This window comes from Pithys albifrons, chromosome 18 (genome assembly GCF_047495875.1).
Source record: "Pithys albifrons albifrons isolate INPA30051 chromosome 18, PitAlb_v1, whole genome shotgun sequence".
In the NCBI taxonomy this organism is placed as follows: domain Eukaryota; kingdom Metazoa; phylum Chordata; class Aves; order Passeriformes; family Thamnophilidae; genus Pithys; species Pithys albifrons.
The window spans coordinates 9,396,528-9,417,936 of NC_092475.1; the positions used below are offsets into that span (position 1 = coordinate 9,396,528).

General features: G+C 49.0%; 1 protein-coding gene across 1 annotated transcript; it reads right to left on the reverse strand.

The window, feature by feature from the left end:
* Positions 1–541: 541 nt before the first annotated feature.
* Positions 542–20,983, reverse strand: ADA (adenosine deaminase). The gene is made up of 11 exons (XM_071572676.1): positions 20,907–20,983; positions 13,456–13,517; positions 10,212–10,334; positions 9,953–10,096; positions 9,039–9,154; positions 6,818–6,942; positions 5,172–5,243; positions 4,793–4,894; positions 4,001–4,068; positions 3,471–3,600; positions 542–2,251 (listed from the first exon to the last, which is right to left on the reverse strand). The coding sequence occupies exons 1-11, from the start codon at positions 20,940–20,942 to the stop codon at positions 2,150–2,152; spliced, it is 1,080 nt and encodes a 359-aa protein (XP_071428777.1). The 5' UTR covers positions 20,943–20,983; the 3' UTR covers positions 542–2,149.
* Between the last annotated feature and the right edge of the window lie 426 nt (positions 20,984–21,409).

Here is a 21,409-nt window from a genome sequence, read left to right on the forward strand (position 1 = left end):
CAACCCCTTCATTTCAGTTGAACACATGGCATGCCAGATCTCCTGAAACTCTAACCAAGCACTAAATGATCCAAAAGTCTTTCAGCAAACATTGCCCTTCTTGGGCTGATGGTGTAGTCCAGACTGCCTCTCTTCTGGCTCCGAGCATCAACCAGCTGTGCAAAACTCAGGAGACAGGGGAAAGAAAATTGGAAACTCTTTTTGATACACACCAGAAAAAGTGAGAGTACACAGTGATGGCAATGCTGCTTCTAGCAGTGGTTATACATCCCTTTGATTACTAAAGGGAAAAGGAAAGGGGAGTTGGAACAACCTCCATCAATAATCCAACCTGGCTGTCTGGCAAGGGAGCAGGCTTCCCTCTGTCTGTCAAAGTGCTCCAACCTGGCAACAGAAGAAGGCAGGAACCAGGCTGCCAAAGCCCCCATCACACCTACTGATTGACCCTTGTATTCTAGCAGGGGTACCAGGGCACATGTTGATGATCATGGGCCACAGTTTCGAACAGTCACCCTTGAACAGAAAGGCGAGAAGATTTATCTTTTCATAAAAATTTGTTATTTTATTAAACAGGATTAACAATCAACTGTCCAGAATCCAAACAAGAAACTCTTCTTCCGAAACAATTTTTGGAGAAGAATTACCCAAAAAAAGCTTGTTTCTTACCGCAATCATGTTCCTAAAAGGGATGCTTTATCTTCTGCTTTATAAAAGTAAGAAAATCACTCTCTTATTCATCTATCTATGTGGATAAATGCACCACGTAGAGTATTTAACTCAGAAGACCAATATGGAAGCCCAGAAAGAATGGAAATCCTCCCAGCACATTGTTACTGCTGGATGAGACTGGACCAGTCTGTGGTCTGTCCATGGTAATGGTGACCACAGCCCCTTGTCAAAGGCAACTTTTGGTACACTATCTTTGGAGTAAGCATCTTGGCAGACACCTGGGATGGTAAAGCACACCACACACTCATGTATGAAAACCATGGTCTCTTTTCTGGATGCACAGCTCTATTGCTTATTGAGTACAAACACTGTAATGCACCAAAACCACTTAGGAATTTTTCTGTATAAATTCTCCACCAAACTGAACATTGACATCTAGCCAGTGTTGTAGTTGAATGAGAAAAGCAATCAGATGGGACCCAAGTCAATATGGGCCCTAGTCAATTTATTTATTCAGCCTTAAGAGTGCCTAATGATTATGTCCAATCAGGAAGAGGGCAGAATTGTTAAACCAGCCAATCAATCATGGGTTCTCCGAGTCCTAAACAAAGATAGAAGAAGATCAAACTACAGTTCACAGGGATTCCCAAGGATGAGTATGGAAGTGGGAAAAGTCCCAGAAGGCAGATTTTGGCCCAAAATGGTGAAATTATGTTCCAACTTCCTATGCATGTGTGAGCATGGTCATGGCCAGCAGTGACCACAGCTGGGGCCTGAGGCCAAGGTGTGCACTGCTGCAGCAGTGACACTGGGAGGCCAGATACAGTTCTTGTCCAAGAAAGGATTGCCAAAAAATTGTATTTTGTTTTAAATGCCCTTCAGACCTGTGCACAGGCAAGGGAAACAGCTTCCAGCTTGTTCTTGTTGCAGTCTTGTTAGTATAAGACTAACCCTGTGTAAATATAGCTGTGACCAAACCCTCTTACCCACAGGGACAGGAATAAAGCTTCTGTGTCTGAAACACCTGCTCGCTCCCTGCAAGCACTAATACACCTCTTCCCTGGAAAGGTGAAGATTAACCCAGGCCACAGTCAAGAGTTAAAGGTGGTTATTTCAGCACTGCAGACAAGAGCCAGGCAGGTCAGTGGGACAGGACAGGAAAAACAGGGAAAGAGGGTTTAAAAAAAGCAGGGGAAGTTTTGTTTGCATTTGCAGTACAGAAACACTGGCATATGGAGAAGGGAGTCAGGCCAGCAGGCAGATCCAGTCTGCTTGCACAACAGCAGGATAGGAAGCTGGATATCCATTTGGGAGAGAGCTGGTCAGGGTATAGGTAGGTGAATGTGATAGTCTGATTCTGATGAGCATTGTAAAGGTTAACACAGGGCTGCCAGGAATAGAGACCCGACTCTGGGCACCTCCTCTCAGTGCTCCCACACCTGAAGAAGGGCCCCGCTCCATGCTGGCTCACAGGGATGAATCATGATGCATTGGGGACCATCCCATAGGCTTCATACAGCTTGTTGAGCAGCTCCTGCTTTTCCTTCTCAGGTAGGAAGCTGGACTGGGCTGCATTGATGTTCTGGAGAGGAAGAGGGGGAACACAAAGGAGACATTAACACACATCAGACATGAACATGTGGTTGTGCACATCCCAGCATCTGGCTCTCAGCAGCAACAGGCGAGGGAGAATGTAAAACTTCCACTCTCATTTCCATTTTACAGGGAAACTGCTCTGGCCCATCACTAGCAGCAGTCCCAGGAGGAGTAAGACAGGCACAAACCAAAGGTATTTAAGTACTCTGGAATTTCTGAGATATGCACTTTAGACCCACTCCTACTTTTGTAGCTCCCCTTTGGACAAGAGCCTCTCCTCACACAGCAGTGGTGGCAGCCTGATGGGACACAGCTTGGCTGTGGAATTCAACCTGGTCACCCATCTTATGCAGGGACTTCTATTACACAGGAACAACCTGGCTTTTCCAAGACCAGGAGAGCACAGCTGTGAATCCAGGATCCCAAAGCTCACAGCTGTCCTTGTTCCTCTTTCCAGACCCAGAGAGTGAGGTCAGTAGGAGAAAGAGACTTGTTCCTCCAGACAGAGTTGAGAGTAGGACTAATGCTCTCTTGTCAAGTGCATCCTGCTCTTCCAAACTCAAGCATCTTGAAAGATAGGCAGGTGAAAGTGTTGAGCATGACATGACTCAAACCAGGAAAGGTTTGCTTGGTGATCAGGTAAGTCAAACTCCTAAGAGTTACCCTGTATTTCTGTCTTGGGTTAAAAATTAGAAAATCAAGGATGTAATCAAGACACATAAATGACTGTGTGTGCCAAAACTGAACCAGCAGTCAACTTTGTTTCCAGCTCAGTTGTTGCATCTTTGTGATAATTGAGGAAAAACTGCAAGCACTTTTGTACCTTCTGAGTCTTTCTCGTTCCTGGGCCAGGCCTTGAAATCACTGACCTGCAGTTCCAAATCCAGAAAATACACAAAAGGCACCTTCCTTTCTTACTGCTCAGACCTGGTATGAGGCCAGCAGTGGATAATTTCCATTGTGACTTGTTCCCCCCACAGATTGAGTCAGCCTGGGTGATACAGCCCCTCAGAGCCCACCCTGCACCCACACTCTGCCCCAGAAGCACCCCAGCCAGCTCAGCACCCTCTCAGCCTCCTGCTTACAAGACCAGGGCAACATTTTCTGATTTCGATTAAAATCTCTTCAGGTTATAAAATAAAACCAGTGGGTTGTCCTGGGCTGCACCAGGACACCAGCAGAGCACCCAGGCAGGGATGACTTACAACTCTCTTGAACTCCTCTTCAGTGAAGCCCATGTATTCCTTTACTATGCCATAATCCTTGTCAATGGTGGAGTTAAAGATGAGGGGGTCATCCGTGTTTAGGGAATAGTTGGCACGATCATTCTTAAATCTGTAAGGAAATCGGGTTGGACTGGTGGGTAAAACACTGGATGTGACACTGCATTTTTCAGGGTGAACTGCAGTAAAAGCAAAGACCTCAGGGCTGTCCCTGCAGCTGGAACTGCTGGAGACAGAAATGGAGCTTGGTTTCTCTGCCCACAGCTCTGTAGTGACCTGCCAGCAGTGGCTGGGGTGCAGCATCTCACGCCCCACAGCTCAAAGCAGGGCAGGAGGGACAGGACAACCTCCCCAAGGGACCCCTGCACCTCTCCAGCTGCACCAGGCCCTCCTGTGCCAAAAGACAAGATGTGGCACATTCTCCTACATAATTATTTTGTAAAGCAATAAAAGCAGCTATAATCAACCCAAATCCTGGTTATTTAAGACTGCACATAATTGAGAAGTCTTACTGTATTACAGGATGTTTGGTGAAGTCCGGAGAACATGCTCCAGTGAGATAACTGGACCAAGGGCAGACCTGTTTAGGGGAGTTAAGAATGAAAACCAGAATCAACCACATGGATCTGAACCCTAGCTGTGGACACAGATAGCTCAGCAGGCTGGTAAAGTCAGATACAGGCTCAGAGTTTTGTTCACATCTACCCCTTAGTGCTACTCTGACGGACCAGTGCATGTCCCAGGACACGGATGCAAAGAGCCCACAGCCCACACGACAGTGGCAGGAGCCAGTGGGATGTTTCCCATGGCCAGTCAGTCACCAGCCATGTGTCAGTCAGTTAGGAACCACTGCCATTAAGTATATACAAATATATTCCATCTCTTAGCTGTGTATGACCATTCTGGGGAAAAGCCAAGGAAATCTGCACATGCACAGTGACTCTCAGGCATTTCTACCCTCTAAGCAGACTTGCTCTGGTACAGCAACCTGATTTGTGGAAGGAGGAGCCTGCAGACTTGAGGTATATAAATGAGGGAATAATCCCTCCAGAATCTATCCTTGGCCACACCAGGATCCGTTCTTTCTCCTACATGCCTCCCACAAGCTGCTCTGTGCACTGGTGCTCCCTGCAACAGGTTCCAGCAAACAAGCAGGTCTCCCCACCATTTTTCCTGTGGATCTTTGGGCATCTGGGTTCAATGCAATGTCACCATACACATGGTCAGCACTCGGGTGTCAGGTCATGTCCCTTCCTGGTTTTCCACTCACACAGCAGCTGTCATGCTCCATGACACATTCTTACCTCAAAATGCATCCTTGTTCTCAGCAGCTCCTTGTAGAGCTCAGGGTCCTCCAGGACATGGTATCCATGGCCAACACGCTCAGCCTTCAGGACATAAACTGCCTAGAGAGCACAGGAAAACCACTCACAGCCTCTAGGCATGAGCTCAGCTCCTGCCTACCCTGAGATCCCTGTCCCACCATGGGGAAACCTCACATCACTGACCAGGCTCCTGGGATGTCCCTTTCCAGGAATTGGGCCAGACCTCTGCCCATATCCACAATGCTTGCTTTGCTATGGATACAGCAAGGCCTGGGACCCCTCTCTCCCTGGTGCTGGAGACACAGGGCACTTCCCACCCCTGCTCCTCTCTGTCCTGAGCCAGGAACTCTCCTCATACCTCCTTGACCATGGCAGCCGGGCCAGCCTCCCCAGCATGGACAGTACGATGGATCCCACATCTCTCAGCTTCCTGCAAAACAAGGGAGAACGTGTTCCTGTCCCATCACCTGCAGCAAGGTCAGCAAACCCCTGGAATTGCACAGCAAGCAACAAGGCTCTGTGCCAAAAGCCCACAGATCACAAGCTCCAAAATCCAAAAGCACTTAGAACAGACACTTAGAAATCCTGGTTACCTTCTGCTGCAGTCCAGCTAGGCTTCTCACGGTCTTTTCTGGCTGAACTCAGCACTGCCTCCTCTCCAGACAGCAGCAAGCTCCAAGCTCTCCTTCCTCCACCCACTTGTTCTTCTGCATGAACACTGTGGCAGTTCCAGCCTTTGGAATTTCTACCCTTCTGGCCAGCTGCAGCCAAGTGGGAGGATTTAAAAGCTCCCTCAGGGCAGAGATGAAGAAATTCTCTGACACTGAGCACCTCCCTCCTGTGTAAGGGGCTGTGGGTGGAGGCAGCCCAGCTGGGAGGACCCTGCAGGAGCAGTTTTGGGTGCAGCTCCATGACCATCCCAAAAAATCCTTTGCCAGGGTGGCCAACAGGCCACTGGGAAGCCATGCAGCCTCGAGGGAAGCCTGGCTCCTGCATTGCTGGAGAAGGGCCACCCAGCCAGCAGCAGCAGGCAGGTTGCAAGCCCCATCTCGCAGCAGCCACTCTTCACAAACAGTCCTTCAGGGCTTTGCAGTTGGGAATTTTCTTTCAGTTACTTAATACTAGATGTGAGTGGGGTTTGCTTCAGTATCTCACAGCCTGAGTGAGCCCTTGGCACAGAGACAAGATCCATCCTTCAGATGGAGGAGGCTAGACCTGGGTACTGATGGCACACCAGGACAGGATAAGACCCCCCTGCCCCTTGGTTAATAAAACCCTGTGTCTGTGTCTTGGTTTATAATCACTCTGTTTTTTCAGCACAGCAGTGCAGGTAGACCTTGTATCAGCTCCCACTGGTGGGGTGAAGACCCAAGGAAGCCCCATGTGGCTTCAGACCTGAGCACTGCTTGCAAACCACTGACCTTTTTGCTTTTCTACCTCCACTTCCACTGATGGAGGGGACTAACAGCCCCAAACTCCCACCAGCAAAGAGGAGCAGGACTTTTACTTAAGAGCATTTGCAAAGGCTGAAGTCTAGTAGGAATCTGGGATCAGGCTTCTGAGGCCATTCTAGTGTTTGCATTTGAGATGATCAGATAAAAACTCTTCAAATGGCCAGCTTCTCTTCTCCTCGGGTGATTTCTGCCAGACTGGAAAGGCCAGTCTCTTCCACCCTTGGCCATGGTTTCACTGAGCCCCAGGAGCTAACAGCAGTGGGTGGGGGATGATATGGGCTCCAAGTCACTTCTGTCACACTCAGTGCTACAGAGTAGTGTGCCAAGCCCCAGCTCTAAGGCCATGTTTAAGCAGTGATGCCTGCCATTAATCATTTAGGAAATAAACAAATACTTTTACTATTTAACTGAATGTTTTTAATAGCTACAATGCATTTTTACGTTTTCCCAGCTGTTTGCAGTTGAAAAAAAGTGCTGCTTGTCCCTTCCAACACATCCCCCCAGTATGTATTTTTCTTATAATTTCTTTTAAGAAGCTTATTCCACAAACCTCATAAGCCTTCTTATGCTCAGAGTAATTCTCCACCTTCAGGGACTCATCCCCAGCCAGGTCGACGGCCACCACAGAGTCGTTTTGATACTTCTTGCAGAGCTCCACCACCTCTGGAGACCAGCCTGGAAGAGACAGCACCAGGATTCAGGAGGAAGCATTCATAAGGGTCACACCTTTAGCATTTTTGTGAACAAATACTGGTCCTATAACTAGAAGGCTAGAGCTATTTTCTTTGGTCTTTCCTAAAATGTGATACTCTAAAAGAAACTACTACATAAGTCTGTCATCTTCAGGCAAATAAAAGCTGACAACTGATCAGTCTGTCATTCAGGAAAGGGAAATCAAATGGATTCACCATCTATAAAACTTCTCATATCATGTTCTTCTGCTCACTTTGAGCAAGGGAAAGAAAAAATTAAAAAATCACCTCCAAACAGTGGTTGCCTGCTGCAGTTGTCTCAAGGTTAAGATGAAATGCACTGCCCTGAGGCTGTAAAATGGTGCCTTGAAGAAATCCCTGAACTCACTGCTGAGCTTTCACCCTTATCCCAGGCTGGGCAAGGGTGGGGGGAAAGGAAAGAACTGCCCTGTTGGATGTGTTGTGTTACCATGGAGTTTGGGCTGCAAGGGATCTCTGGGAGGCCTTCTAGGACAGTCAGCCATGCCTTATTATAGGGCATCCTTGACTTCCCCAAGACAAGACAAAGGGGAAGGAACTGAACTTTTATCTGTTTGGCATCACTGAGAAAGAGAGTAACAAGCAGCCACAACTACTTCAGAGCTCTCTCTGATGAGGACAGATAACCTCTGGGAATGGACATGCATCTACCAGCTCACATAGCACTTAACCTCAGCAGAAAGGCCAAGAAACAGAGATAAACCGTAGTGTTAATAATTAACAGGTGCCTGCAGTGTACAGTCCCCAAATCATATGAACACATAAGATGATGTGTGCAATTTCATCTTTTTTTTCATCAGTTCCCAACTCACTGGGTAGAGCCATTATTTTATTAACAAGTTTAATACAAACTAGTTCTGGCTGGCATCCCTTTCTTTCTCTCAACAGTTACAGGGTGGCTTCTCGCTATGCAGCCTATCCTGAATGTAGCACTTAGGACTCTTTACCAAGCACATCACTGGCTCTGGGTAACAGAGCTGGTGCCCTGGGATACAGGTATGAGAATGCCAACTCTGTTGTTTGCACAAACAATCCCTCCTGCAGTGCAGCTGCACTTGCCCTCGGATGCTCCTGCCACTTCCTGCCTTTACCCCTTGTGTGCTGGCAGGGACTGTAACTGCAGATCAGTGTGACGGTGCCTTACCCCTTTCCAGTTTCTACAAAGAAAAATGTTTTCTTTCTAAAAACCAGAAATTACAGGGTCAAGTTTTCAAAGTATTGTTTGGAGTTGACTGTACAGGCAGGAAAAAACCCTCTATTCTCAAATCTCCTAGTTTCCAAGAATATAATTTCACATTTCTAAACACTAATTAACCATGTACCCATCAGGAAAAATCTTTCCTACTAAGCCTAAGTAAAATTGGTATGACATATGAAGACACTTAGAAAAAATAACAGCTACTGTCACACAGCCTCTCTGACTGCATTCTTCCCCTGAGGAAGGTGCTCGCAGAACTCATATATTTGACTTGTATTTTCAGCTTAAGCCAGGAGAGACTGACTGACTGACTGACTGCAGCCAGCAGATTCTCTGGCTGTCCCATGATCCAGGCTAAGGAAGGAGCATGCTGCTGTAGCAGCAGGACCACGAGCAGGGAAGTGTGAGACCTCATGCTTGGTCCTCCTTCTATGTCCATTCTTCTCAGACCCACCAGACAGTCATGGCAGATGCCAACTGCCTGCTGTGCCAATGGCTTTAACTGGCCCAAGGGGAGCTCTGGCCTTTGGGCAGGGAGCAGAGATCACAGCTCCCCCCAGAAAGGACAGAAGAGCCCATTTTGCTTTCTAGCAACACCTTCCAGACACTGGTTGTACCCATAAATCCCCACTCTCACATCCAGCAGACCTTTTCCCCACAGTGAAGGGAGCAGAGGACCCTCACCAAGAAAGAACTCCTCCTCAGCACTGTCTGGCCCTGCATCATTCCCATGGACCAGGGCTTTCCCTGCATTTCTGCAGGGACCCAAACCCAGGGGACATCACCCCCCACCACGCATCAGGGAAGGGAGGCAGAGCAGCAGGGGGGCTGCAATACATTACTTGGCATATGGCGCATGCAGCATAGAATAGACCTGGCTTTGATGTGGAAATCCCTTTCTCCATCCTGCAGTCCCTGATTTACGAGCTGAACGACTTCATCTGGAGTGAGGTCTCCCCTGCAGGGAAGAAAAGCCATCAGAAGGACAGCAGACATCAGGCAGGGATGCAAGCAGGATTCAGGCTGCCCAGGGTTCCACTTGCCCTTATATCCAGAGGTGCCTAATGAGACCACCCAGAACTTAAGAGCACCTTTTACATCCATGCCATGCTCACATTTACCAGATGTCAGGGACAAAGGCATGTGAAGATGACAATAAGATTCAGAAATGCTCCAGGGAACCAGGTGCAAATCCTGCCCAAGCAGAGGAAACCCCTCTTTGCCAGAGCATCTCATTAGGGCACACAACTGCCTGCAGCTAGGCAGGGGCAAGCACAGGGCTCAATGCCCACCATAGCACACTTTGAAGAGGCCACAGAGCCCAGAACTGATTTAATGATAGGCAGACATAACAGAGAGGATGACATGCAAGGAAGGGATCGGATCACCAGCCCCTCCAACACCACCCACTGCCTCTGCCAGCTCCAATTCCCATTTTGCAGGCAGTCCATAAGTGAACACTGCTTTGCCTTGCACAGAGAATGGCTTCAGCCAGAAGGCTGAGAACAGCTGCTCTGCACATGCAGAATCTGGTGCCCAGAGCAAGGGACATCAAAACACAGCAGCACACAGTGATATTTAAGATGAAAAACCATATAGATGGGAAAGAGAGGTATGCCAGTGCTTTCTACATGGGGGGAGAAAGGAGGTTTGGTTACAGCAGGCTTTGAATGCACAGTGACTGTCCAGCATGGGCCATGCCTTCTCCATGCCCAACTGGCCACCCACCGCTCACAGGCACAAGGGAATCACTCACTCAGCTTGTCCCCAGGGGATGGGATCCACACCAGAGTTGGCCAGGAGGTGAGGGCTGTACCGGACCTCCACATAGGCGATTCCTTCATTTGCCTTCATTTCCACAAACTCGTAGGCAATCCTCCTAATCGCCTCACGGTCACCCCTGCAGGGACAGCACCTGGACTTGTCACCCTCGGGGCACACGGGGAACCTCCAAGGCTGAGCCAAGGGATGCTGCCAAGGGTTGAGGGGGAAGAAGCAAAAAGCAGGGTACTTACGCAATAGCAGGCATGTAGTAATTAAATTTCTCGAGAAACTGGGGAAGTGTAAGTGGTGTGTCATAGCTCACATACTTCAGGAGCTCCTCAACAGTGTTTCCAGGGAGAGGGATCCCTCTTTTTCTGGAAATGAAGACACATGTTACTGACAGGGAAGGTTATCACATTTTTAATCAGTCCATTTCACACAGCAATCCCATCCCAAGCTGGCAGCATTGACCACTGCTTCTTCACAGAAGAGATATGGCACACACTGTCCTTCCAAAATCTCCTCGTGGATGCAGCCCTGAATCTCAGCGGGGAGGAAGGCAATCTAAAACACAGGCAAAGCACAAACAAACCGAAATACAAGCCCAGACTGACCCTGCAGGAACACAGCCAGGGCACATTTTAAGCTTAAGAAGGAGTTCATCTAAAGGGGCTCTGGATTATTTCTTGGCACGTCCTAGTCCTAGGAGTAGAATTGCCAAAATTCTTTAGGAAAGCTAATTTTCACTTGTGCAGGCTCAAAGGCTTGAGAAATCAAGGAGATGCTCCAAGGCTTGGGATCACAGGCAGAAGTGTCATGGCTCAGGGGTTTAGTGCTGGCAGCTCCTGTGAGCAAGCCAGTTCCAGAGCCTGGCATTGTGGTGGCATCTTCTCTGACAGAGACACTTCCCACGCAGAAGCAAATGGCAACAACTGTTCCCACCAAAGGGACAGAGATGCTAAAGCCCACCTAAATGCTTTCAAGAGGGAAGAGGCTATTTTTCCCTGGAGCAGCTGGAGTACTGTGTGGGTGAAGGTGTCCCCAGTGCAGTGGGGAGACAGCTGGGCTGCCAGCCAAGGGTGCTGCAGGCTTCCTGGGCAACCTTTGCCACCCCCACACTCTGGTACCCTGCACAAGCCAACATAAATTTGGAATAATAACTAGACATTTGTTTTTAATCCTCTTTCCTGCCACAATGAATTACAGCTCATTGATGGATCTCTGCTAATAGAGACAAAACACCACAGACAGCTTTATTGTCCCAATGCCAGCAACCATTCCAAGGAGCCACACAGGGACACAGTCCAAAGGACCCTGCTCCTGGGCTCAGTAAACATTGCTCCTTCCCTGCTCAGCCAGGAAGGATACCAGCCCCACGCTCAGCCCTCACATGCAATCTGAACAGATTAAGTTGCTGGCGCTCAGCAGGGAACACTCATCGTTGCCAAGGCATTGGTTTTCCTCCCTGCCTTGCCCTTTCCATGGCATTGACACATCAGTCCCTGCTCTAGGTACCAGTGTGCACCTTCTTCCACCTGCCCAGGGAAAGCTTCCTGCGGCAAAGCCACTTCCCTGCCATTTTTTGTGTGCTTTCTGAAGGATTGCTGCTACGCCTGTGCAGAGGATGATCCACCCTGGAGTCAGCACTCTGGATGAGGAGGTCTGGTGGATCATGCCAGTGTGGCTTTGGGAGCTTCTGCTGCCCCATCCAACCCTCCTGGTAGGTGTGATCCTTCCTGAAGCAAAGCTGCTCCAGGGGAATGTGCTCCCACCCACTTGGTGTCCTGCTCAGAGCTACCTGCAGCCATGGGCAGCACCACACACACCATCCCACCTGAGAAAGGGCACCTCTCCTGGGGACACCCAGGCCGCCCATGAGGGGTCAGCCATGGCTCTAAACACTTTGGCAGGGCAGGGGGGTTGCAAACCCTGACCCAGACCTGACAGAATTGGAGACAAAGTTTCTAAAAATGGCTGAGTTCAGCAGTGCACAGCCCAAGGGGGCGTCCCAGCAGCTTGGGGTGATATTATGCCACCACCTGGCAAATTTATTTCCAGCTCTTTACCTTTAAAAATAGACCACAAGCAGCTTTCTGTGCCCAGGGTGAGGTTCTTAAGGCAGTCAGTCCCCTACAGCCTCCTGCACTGCCCCGTTGCTTTTTTTGTGTGTGAGCACAAGTTTTAGAGCTCACGAATAGCACAGCCTTGCTCCACTCAGGGGCTGGCAGCTCCAGGGGATGCCAAGGCTGTTTAAAAAGAAGAGGGAACTCAGCACACACTCAAGCAATGAAGGTTTCTGCCCTAAGCAAGGATCCTGGCACAGGATCCCCAGACAGGCAGTGCCTCCTGGGCTCCTGCAACCGTCCTAAGAGTCTACACTGGCATTTTCCCTTGGCTGGCAGACACCCAGCAGAACCCCAGGGAGTCAGCACTGACTCCTCTGTCCATTTGGACTCGTATCCAGCCCTGCACCCCCTCAGCAGGAACCCTGACTCAGCTCGGTGCCAACATCCTGCAGCAAATGGAATGGAGAGCTCTGGTCCACCCTCCTTGCTCTGACTACACTGCAAAAGGTATGGCCACACCCTGCAGAAAAAGCTACTGTAGAAAGAATATCCCCCCCTAGGAATGCACCGCCTTAGAGACTGTTGGGCTCACAGGATGCCAGAACAGCTTCCCATGCTTCTCAGAACAGACTTTCTTTCAAAAGTACCAGAGTTGTGCCTAAGAGCTGTTTCCTGAAATCCTTAAGCTGGCAACCTTCTTGATCTGAGGGTATTGGTGACAGCTGGAAGAAATCTTGTTTATTTTACCTACAAGTGTGGAGCCAGGTCCTCACACCAGTTAATCATTCACCCCAGTGCTTCCCACACAATCTACGCTGAAGGAAGAAGATGCACGTGGGCTCTGTCAAGGAAACAACCTCTCTCCAAGTCACTGCCAATTGCTTCCCTGGGTCACCCACACACAAGTGTGATCCTTTGACTGCTGACACCAGGCAGACAAAAGCACACGGCAGCAGGGCAGGGCAGGGCAGGGCACCCAAGTGGGGTTTTCCTCCCAAACCACAGAATGCCACCACCACCACCAAGACAACACTTCCAGCCTGCTGTCATTTCACCTCCTTTTGCAATTAGGAATGTAGAAAAAGAAATCAGAATACAGCAACTCTGCTGTGCCCTGGGCACACTTCAAAGGCAAGCAGATGTTTATGAGACACCTTCTTGGCTTTTCTCATGGTGGCTCCTCTTGGCTCGCCCGGCTCACAAACCCATGACCACCTCGCTCACATTCCTGCTACCTGTGGATCCTGCCTTTTGGGATGTGCTCAGTGTCACCCCACTTTGCAGCCACAGGACCTGTCTGGGCAGAGACAGCACCAGCACCAGCCAGGTTTGCTGCCTGCAGGAGCTCTTCTATCACACACCTGGACAAGCAGAAGGGCTGATGCTTTCAAACTGCAGCTCCTGGAGCTTTCTTCACCCCACAACTCACCTGCCAAAGTACAAGATTGTCTCTGGTCTAATTGCTCCATCCAGGTGGACATGAAGCTCTACCTGCAATAAGAAAAATGGGTCAGGTACTCCTAGGGCTACAGCAAAATTTCAGAGGTAACTGAAATTAGTTGGTGCTCACACGGGTATAAATACAGCCAATACAAGGACAAAGTCATGACAAGGAAGCACAGAAACATTTTTAAAATATAATCATTATGAAGTTTATTTTACGGTATCTAAGTATTGTCTAAATATTTTCTTATAGCTGCTGCAGCTCACACATTTAATGAATCTTTAGAAATTTCTTGTTTCCAGTAACTTTCAGGAATGCCCTATCCTTATCTACCTTGCACGGTTTAGAGTTTGGACTAGTGAAAAAAAGTAAACCCCAAACACCTTCGCTTTCCAACTTGCTCCTCCTCGAAGTCACAGGCAGCCAAACACCAATTAATTTGCTCAGAGTCATTACAAAAACTTTGACTTCACTGCCAAGAATCAGCCTCTGATGGGTTGTTAATTGCTTGGCATTATCAGAGATCACAGGGTCTCTAATCCTACACAAGGGGTCAGTCCCATGGTACAAGGTGTTGTAAAAAAATAAGTTGTCTCATAGAGCTAACAAGCTGTTTTCAAAATAAAACGCTTGAATTTTTACTCATTAAAAATAGGACTCGGGTCTTTTCACTCTGAAACCCTGTTTCCTGATTATTGCTGAAACACTGAATTTTGGAGAAAGAGCCCAGAAAAGCAATAGCAAAATTTTCCCATTAGCCAGCTGGGGCTTTTGGAGGAACATGACAGATGTAATTTAGAAGCCAAACTGGGAAGGAAAATATTTGCTGTAAAATGTTTCAGCTAGATATTCATCTTTCCAGCACTGTTTTCTTTTAAGTAATGGCATAGCCTACAAAATAGATATTTAATTAAACTTTATTTTTTTAATGAAACTGTAGAGCAGCAACTTTTACACAAAGTTTTTGATAGTTATAACATTGTGCACATTATCCTGTGTAGATGTTTGGTGCAGAGGTTAAGAATTGAGTAGGATTCAGAAGAGGACTGGAGATTTGCATGGATAATTAAACCACCCAGGGTTACTAATTAAAACCCACAAACCCTCTGGCATCAGGGTATGTTTCAAACAACAACCACAAGGAGCTGGGAGAACAATGAGTCAGTGGTCCCTGTGAGGAGGGGGCAATGCAGAACTGTCCACCTCCTGTGGATCCTTTCGCTCTCCTCAGGAGTGTCCAAGAGCAAGTGACATTGACCTCCTGGTACAGGGCTGGCAATGCCCACCTCTGGGGCGTGCACTGATGCCCACAAGCTCACTCCCATCCCCACCTTCTCCTGCAGCTCTGTACACCTGCCATGCATGCAGAGACAACTGACTCACTGACAGGGCTTTCACTGACTGCTTCTGCTGAAAAAGGCCCTCACTGCTGTGGAGGGGACAGTGCTGGGGTTCAGCCCAATTCCACAGGAGAACCCACTGAGCATACACTGGTGAGGTGCAAAATGCAGGTGCCAGGCTCAGGACAGCTCGAGCTGCTGATCCAACACTGTCCCAGTCAGCTGGACCAGGGGTCATGAATATGCCCACAGACACCACTGTTAGCAGATTGTAAAAAGATAATCCTGTCACTTCTCCTATCCTTAAGATACGATCTGAATCTATAAGGGAGAAGGACTCAAAAAGGGCAAACCCTGCTCCTTCCCCCCACCTCGAGTTACACAATCCTTCTTACGAGGACTAAATGTCCTGCAAAACAGCAGATAAAATAATAGACTACAGACATGATCTGCATCACCAGATGTGGACGCCTGTCATGTTTTCCACTCTTGAGCTCCAATTCCTCTTCCAAAAACATGTAAGCTCCATTTCTTGAGATATTCAACAGCCCTTGTGACATTCTGATGGAGTTACAGGCTTGAAACTTGCTCACGCAGGATTTAAAAACCAAGCAACCTGAACCTATTGAGGTCTCCTCACTCCTAACACTTCTCAAGTGCCTCCTGCAAGAACATCCCAACATGACATTTCCATCAATGAGAAACCAGGTTCTGTGGTGTCCTTCATCCATGCAAGTCACCTCCTCCTGCCACTTCTGGTGAGATGCTTGCAAAGCTGCAAGGTTCCTCTCCAACACCAGCACGAGGCTCTTCCTCCCCTGCCACCATTTCTTTGGGTCAGGAGGGACTTAAAGTAAGGGAGTTCAATGCCGTTCAACCCAAAGAGTTTTGGGTTTCCTCAAGATCAGCACTTGAGGACATCGCTTTCTGCGGCTCAGAACTAATGTATGGTATTTAGATGGCCAAAGGACATTCAAGAGAAGATGGAAAGGTGTGCCTAAAGGCTCCAGATAAGGATGCAATCAGCAGAGGCACAGCCTAGCAGCTCATCGCCCCCCCCCCCCCCCGGGCGCCTTGCACACAGAGTCCGAGGGCTTCCAGGTCCGTGGGAGGCTGCTCACTGCAGATTACATTTCAGCTCTCTTCCTCAGTGTTTGTTGTTGGTAAACAAAGCACAAGACTTGTCCAGACACAAGTGGGTGACATGACCTTGCCTTAAGCCAAGGAAAGTACCCAGATAAAGATGAAAGAGTTTTTTCTGAAGTGTGGCTCCAGGAGAGGATGCCTGAGCAAGCAGAAATAATAGATGCAGGAGCCCAGCACCTCTTTCAGGGCTCTGCTCCTTGGCACACAGAGCTCCAAGGGCACGTGGTCTCTCACCCCAAACCCTCCTCTTTAGCTGCAGTGGGAGCATGTGCACACAAATTAAATGGGGATCTCAACACTGGTGTAGGACCACTGCTGAACCAGCACTGAAGAGGAGGCTTCAGCCATTCCAGGACCAGTGATCATAAAATCAGAGAAAGGTTTGGGTTGGAAAGGAACTTAAAGGTCATTTAGTCCCAACACCCTGCCATGGGCACAGTGCCACCCACTAGACCAGGCTGATGCCTTCTCACAGCCAACCTGGATGTGCCAACACTTGTTCTGACAAAGAACAAGAAAGCAGCAGAGTTCTCCAAGGCTTTCTTGGGACGGGAATTTTGCGCTTCGCCCAGTTGCAGCGAGGACTATCGGGACCACCTTTGTGCAGCCACCCTTCAGTCCTTCTGCACCTCCACTGATCTCCTGCCAGCACATCAGAAACCCAGAGTGCAATCAATGCAACTTTTAGTTTCACTGAAGAGTTGTTGCAAGCCAGAGGGATGTGTTCAAAAGATGTAACTGGCTGTAAATTGTGCATCCTCAGCACAGACAGCCCCCAGCAAGGCCATCAGAGCAAACCCAGCGCTTTCCATTTTTATGCAAAAAAAGTTTTAGGTCAACCAGGACACATGATTCATTAGTGCAGATATCAGCAAGTTGGTTCAGATTTTAAAAAGAAGAAGTTTTAAGGGCTCTGGCGTGACTTCTCTGAAAATACTGTAATGTTTTCTTTGAGACTTACTATAACTTCAAAAATAAATTCAAATCCAAAATGAGGTACTCAAACAAGTATGTTCCATTCCAAGATCAAGTCTGATATTTTTCAATTTAGTAAAATTAGGGGGAAAAAGTTAACCAAACATTCAAAGTATTTTCAGGCACAGTCAACCCCATACAATTTGTCTACTTGTGTCTGCTAAGCAGACCATGGCAGAGCCATTAATTGCTCAGTTTGCCTATTATATAGCATAAAAAGAGTCATCCTAGATAAGGCACTTGAAGGATTTCCTGTATTAGGTAGTTGTAAGGTCTTTTACAAAATATATACAAAAACTATAATCAGTCCTAACACCATGTTAAAAGTAAGACCAATGGAACCTTTTATTGCAATGGTTTCCAGCAGATCTTAACAGATAATCAGACAGCTGGTAAAGTTGCATCATTTTAAAACCCTTAACAGGGACTTTGCCCAGGATTATTTATTAGGCCATTAAAAGCTGATGATTTCAATTCATTCTATTAATCTCAATAGCTGAAAAACAGGGTAATTACAGCTGTAATTTGTCAATTATTAGATAAGTGTGGCAGGCAAATGTTAATAGAGAGCAAAAGTGAACAAGAGATAAGACAAATGCCAATCACCACAAAAAAGAATAAACTGTGTTTCCCAAATACTGGTGCTGTCAGGAGGAAAGTTATCCTCATTCTAAGCTCATGACAAACACTCATTTAGAAGCAAGAGGTGCCAGTGGCTCAAGAGGGATGGAATTGGAAGAGGCACAGTATTGTCCTCAAACCTGACAACATCCACAAATGCCTTTAGGAAATGAATCTGCCACATATTTTAAGGCTTTAAAAGAGAAACATGGGAGACTTGCAAGACCCATACAACACACTGCTGCACTGTAAAACATATTCATGCTTTCTAGACATGGGTTTGATGGCTGAGGAAGAGGAGGTTGCTATCCTGCTGAGAAGCCTTTAGTACCATCCTCCTGGCAGCAACTACTCAACCTCCACTGACCTTGGTAAGAGACTCCTGGTGATGTTAACAGGTGATGGTGGCTATGTGTCATCACAGGTGATGCCTCCCTTGGGGTGGCAGGGCCACAGCCTCGCCAACCCATCACAGACCTTTCCACCCTTATCTCAGAGCACTAAACAGAGTCCTTGCACTTTGTGCAGCACCAAGCCAACCTCTTACTGCCATCACATTTGACAAGTAGATGCAGGAAATTTATCCAAGAGTGACCCTGTACCCCATTATTGAAGGACTGAAAACACAAGATACCACTGCCTAAGGTATGGCTGAGCTCAAAGCAGCCTCAGCAGCATCAAGCTCTGACCCACAAAAAAGTGATTAGCCAAAGACAATGTCATTCTCAACACACCATCGTGCATTTGCAATCCCCACAACAAGAATCACCTTTGTAAATTTTTTTTAATTTTTAGTTTTGAAGATCAGTGCAGAGGCTGCAGTGTGACAGGGAGCAGGACACCCACCCAACCCTTGGGCACAGCCAGGGCAGGCACCTTTAGTGCCATCTGTACTGGGTCACCAGCCACTCTCCTCACCTCTGACAGGACACACACAGCTGCAGCCTGCTCTGGCCACCTCTCCAGTTCCTAGGTACGAAGGTTGCATGGGAGATAAGTGCTGCCCTTCGGATAGGGACAGGCCACAAAACACCATGACACACACAGTGTGTCTTGCAGGAACACCTGCCCAGTGTGACCCTATGCCCATTTTGCAAACCAGTATCCAGCAGAAGAGCTACACCAGAGGCTGGGAGGGATAGGCCTGACCCCAGAAACTCCTGTTCTCATCCTGCTCCCCACAACACAGCTCAAGACACATGGGAGCTGCAGGAGAAGAGAGACACGTGTCCTGAAGCCCCCACGCTGCAGCTGGCCTGCAGGGAGAGGAGTGAGGAGAAAGCAAGGACAAGGGTCTCTTCTCTGGTTGTGGAGCAGAGAGTGGGGGCTGATGGTTGGCAGTCTTTTCTGCTCTTTTATGGCCTATGATAAGCCGGGTTCAAAGTTGTCCCCCAGAAGCCCCAGAAACTCCCTGTTCATCCACCTCAGTCACTGGGAGTCAGAGAGTTCATGAGGAACAGAGCACCAGTCCTGGCCCCACATTCAGCCAGGGCTCAAAGCTGCTCCAGTCACCAGAAACATCTCTAAAACAGAAAACTGATCGTTCCCAATGGCAGAGGGTCCAGAGGAATGAATAGGGCTCATTAACTGACTTCAAGCCCATTTTTTTCCCCCAAGCCTGACTTAGCAGGTTCACAGAACTGAAAGGACTGCCTGAGTCAGGAAAACCAGTCTCGTAATTGCCGGCAGCCGGACAACAGAAGCCTGATCTTAGCAGTCAAGCCCTGCAGATTTTCCTAGGTCTTTCTCTTTGGCATCCCACTCTCCCATGCATTGGAAAAGTAGGAAGCATCGCAAGTGAAAGAAGAACTTAAGTTGTTTCTGTCGGTTAAACGTTTAAAATCAGAAGTGTGAAGCAACAGCCTTTTTTCTTAGTAGAGCTGATGAAAAGCCACCATGTCCCAAAACTGAAGAAGCCTTAAAAACGCTTTAACAATTAGCAGCTGCAAATGCTCCATGGATTTTGGTATCAAAGTTTGCCTGCTATTGCATGGATGAACTTCCCTGAGAGGGAAACATTGTGAGAATGAAACATGAATCAGACCTGTGCACACAGACTTTTCCAACTATGCAAGACTTTTCTGGTGCAAACTCAAATTGAAGGATAAATGTTTTGGGAGTGATGGGAGTGATAGGGGATGCAATCAGCAGCAGAAAAACCCAACCCTCTGGGTTTTCGGAGACAATCTTCTTCCCTGACACAGCCACACACGGTTGTCATCACTCGGGTTCTCCCAGAGTGAGACCACCAGAGTTTTCTTGGTCTCCTCTGCCCTGACCCCCTCACTTCCCACCAAGAGTCCAATGTAGCAAGCAGCCAGGTAACTGCTTCCTGTACAGAGCAGAGCTGCCCTGTAGCACAGGCAGTGCTCTGCCATCAGATACAGAACTACTGATAACCACAGCTTCTTCCTCCTCAACTGTTTTACAAATTCAGTGGTTAACATTATCGTATGATCCTAGTTAAGATGTACTTATACAGAGCATAGCAAGAGCAAAAGACTCCAGTACCCTCTGACAGCAGCCCCCAAGGTGGCATCACGGGTAACTGACAAGTAACTGAACTAAATCTTTAAAAAGAAAAAAAAACACAAAAAAACCCACAAAACAACAACATCAAACATAAAACAAAATTTAAAAAGCCAAGAGGAAACAGTTTAGTACACCACGGCAGCGGTTGGGGTGCTGGACTCTTCGGGGCTTGTCCCTCCCCCAGCCAGGCCACCTGCACATCCCTAGCCCGGCGGAGCGGTGTCCTTGGCCGGGCGCTGGGATGAGCCAGGACCCGCACCGCTCCAGCAGCGGGATGTGCGGGACGCCGCGACAGTCCCTGCCTGTCTCTGCGGGGAGCAGCGGTCCGGGACAGCACAACCCCGGGCTGGGACCGCCGGGTGGCACCGTCGGGCAAACACCCCCCGATCCGGCGCCGCGTCCCGGCCGTGCCCCAGTTCCCACGCGGCTGCAGCCCCGGCGCAGCCGCGGCTCTACCCGGGCTCAGAGCACGTGCGGCGGCTCCGCTCCGGAGCACGGCAACTTAGCCCCGGGCACAGCACCGCTGCTCCGGGCCACGGCAACTCAGCCCCGGGCACAGCACCGCTGCTCCGGAGCACGGCCCGCTCCTAGCCCCGGGCACAGCACCTCTGCCAGCTGCGTGCCCCGCTCTCAACCGCAGTGCACAGCACCTCCATCTCGGTACATGCCCCGCTCTCAACCCCAGTGCACAGCACCTCGACCTCGGTTCATGCCCCCCCTCCCAAACCCGGTGCACAGCACCTCCACCTCGGTTCATGCCCCGCTCTCAACCCCGGTGCACTCCCGTTCCCAGCCCTGCCTCCGCCAGCGCTGCCTCCTCACCTTGGGTCCCCCGAAGACTCTCTGTCCCCGCTCCATGCTCACGCTGTTGCTGCTGTCCCCGCTGCCGCCGCTCAGCGCCCGCCGCCCCCGCCCCGCCGGCCGCGCTTGCCCCGCCCCGCCTGCCGAGCCTCGGGTCAGACACAGAACGACAGAACCCTGCAGTGCGACCAAGATCCGTCCCTAAATATCAGCCTCTTCCACCGCCCTGCCATGGGCAGGGACACCTTCCACTAGCCAGGTTCCGCCAAGCCTGTCCAACCTGGCCTTGGACACTCCCAGGGGTGGGGCAGCCACATCTTTGGGCAGCCTGTGCCAGGGCCCCGCTACCCTCTCAGGGGAGAATTTCTTCCTAATGTTTTCTCGAAACCCACCCTTTCTGAAATCACTCTCATGTTTCCTTGAGGAGCTGAGAGCCCGAGCGGAGCTACTCCTCCAACAATAACACTGACAGAAAATACAACAGCGTGTAGAGGCGGAATGCAATCTCCAGCTTTGATTGCAGT

What these genes read in the sequence shown, in the direction of transcription:
- ADA (XM_071572676.1), bottom strand. Translation starts at nt 20,942, where the DNA reads ATGGAGCGGGGACAGAGAGTCTTCGGGGGACCCAAG. An exon ending in CTGCATGCGCCATATGCCAA is followed by an intron (nt 6,943 to 9,038) that starts GTAATGTATTGC and finishes TGTCTCTTCCAG; the next exon opens with GCTGGTCTCCAGAGGTGGTG. An exon ending in AGCATAAGAAGGCTTATGAG is followed by an intron (nt 5,244 to 6,817) that starts GTTTGTGGAATA and finishes CTTGTTTTGCAG; the next exon opens with GAAGCTGAGAGATGTGGGAT.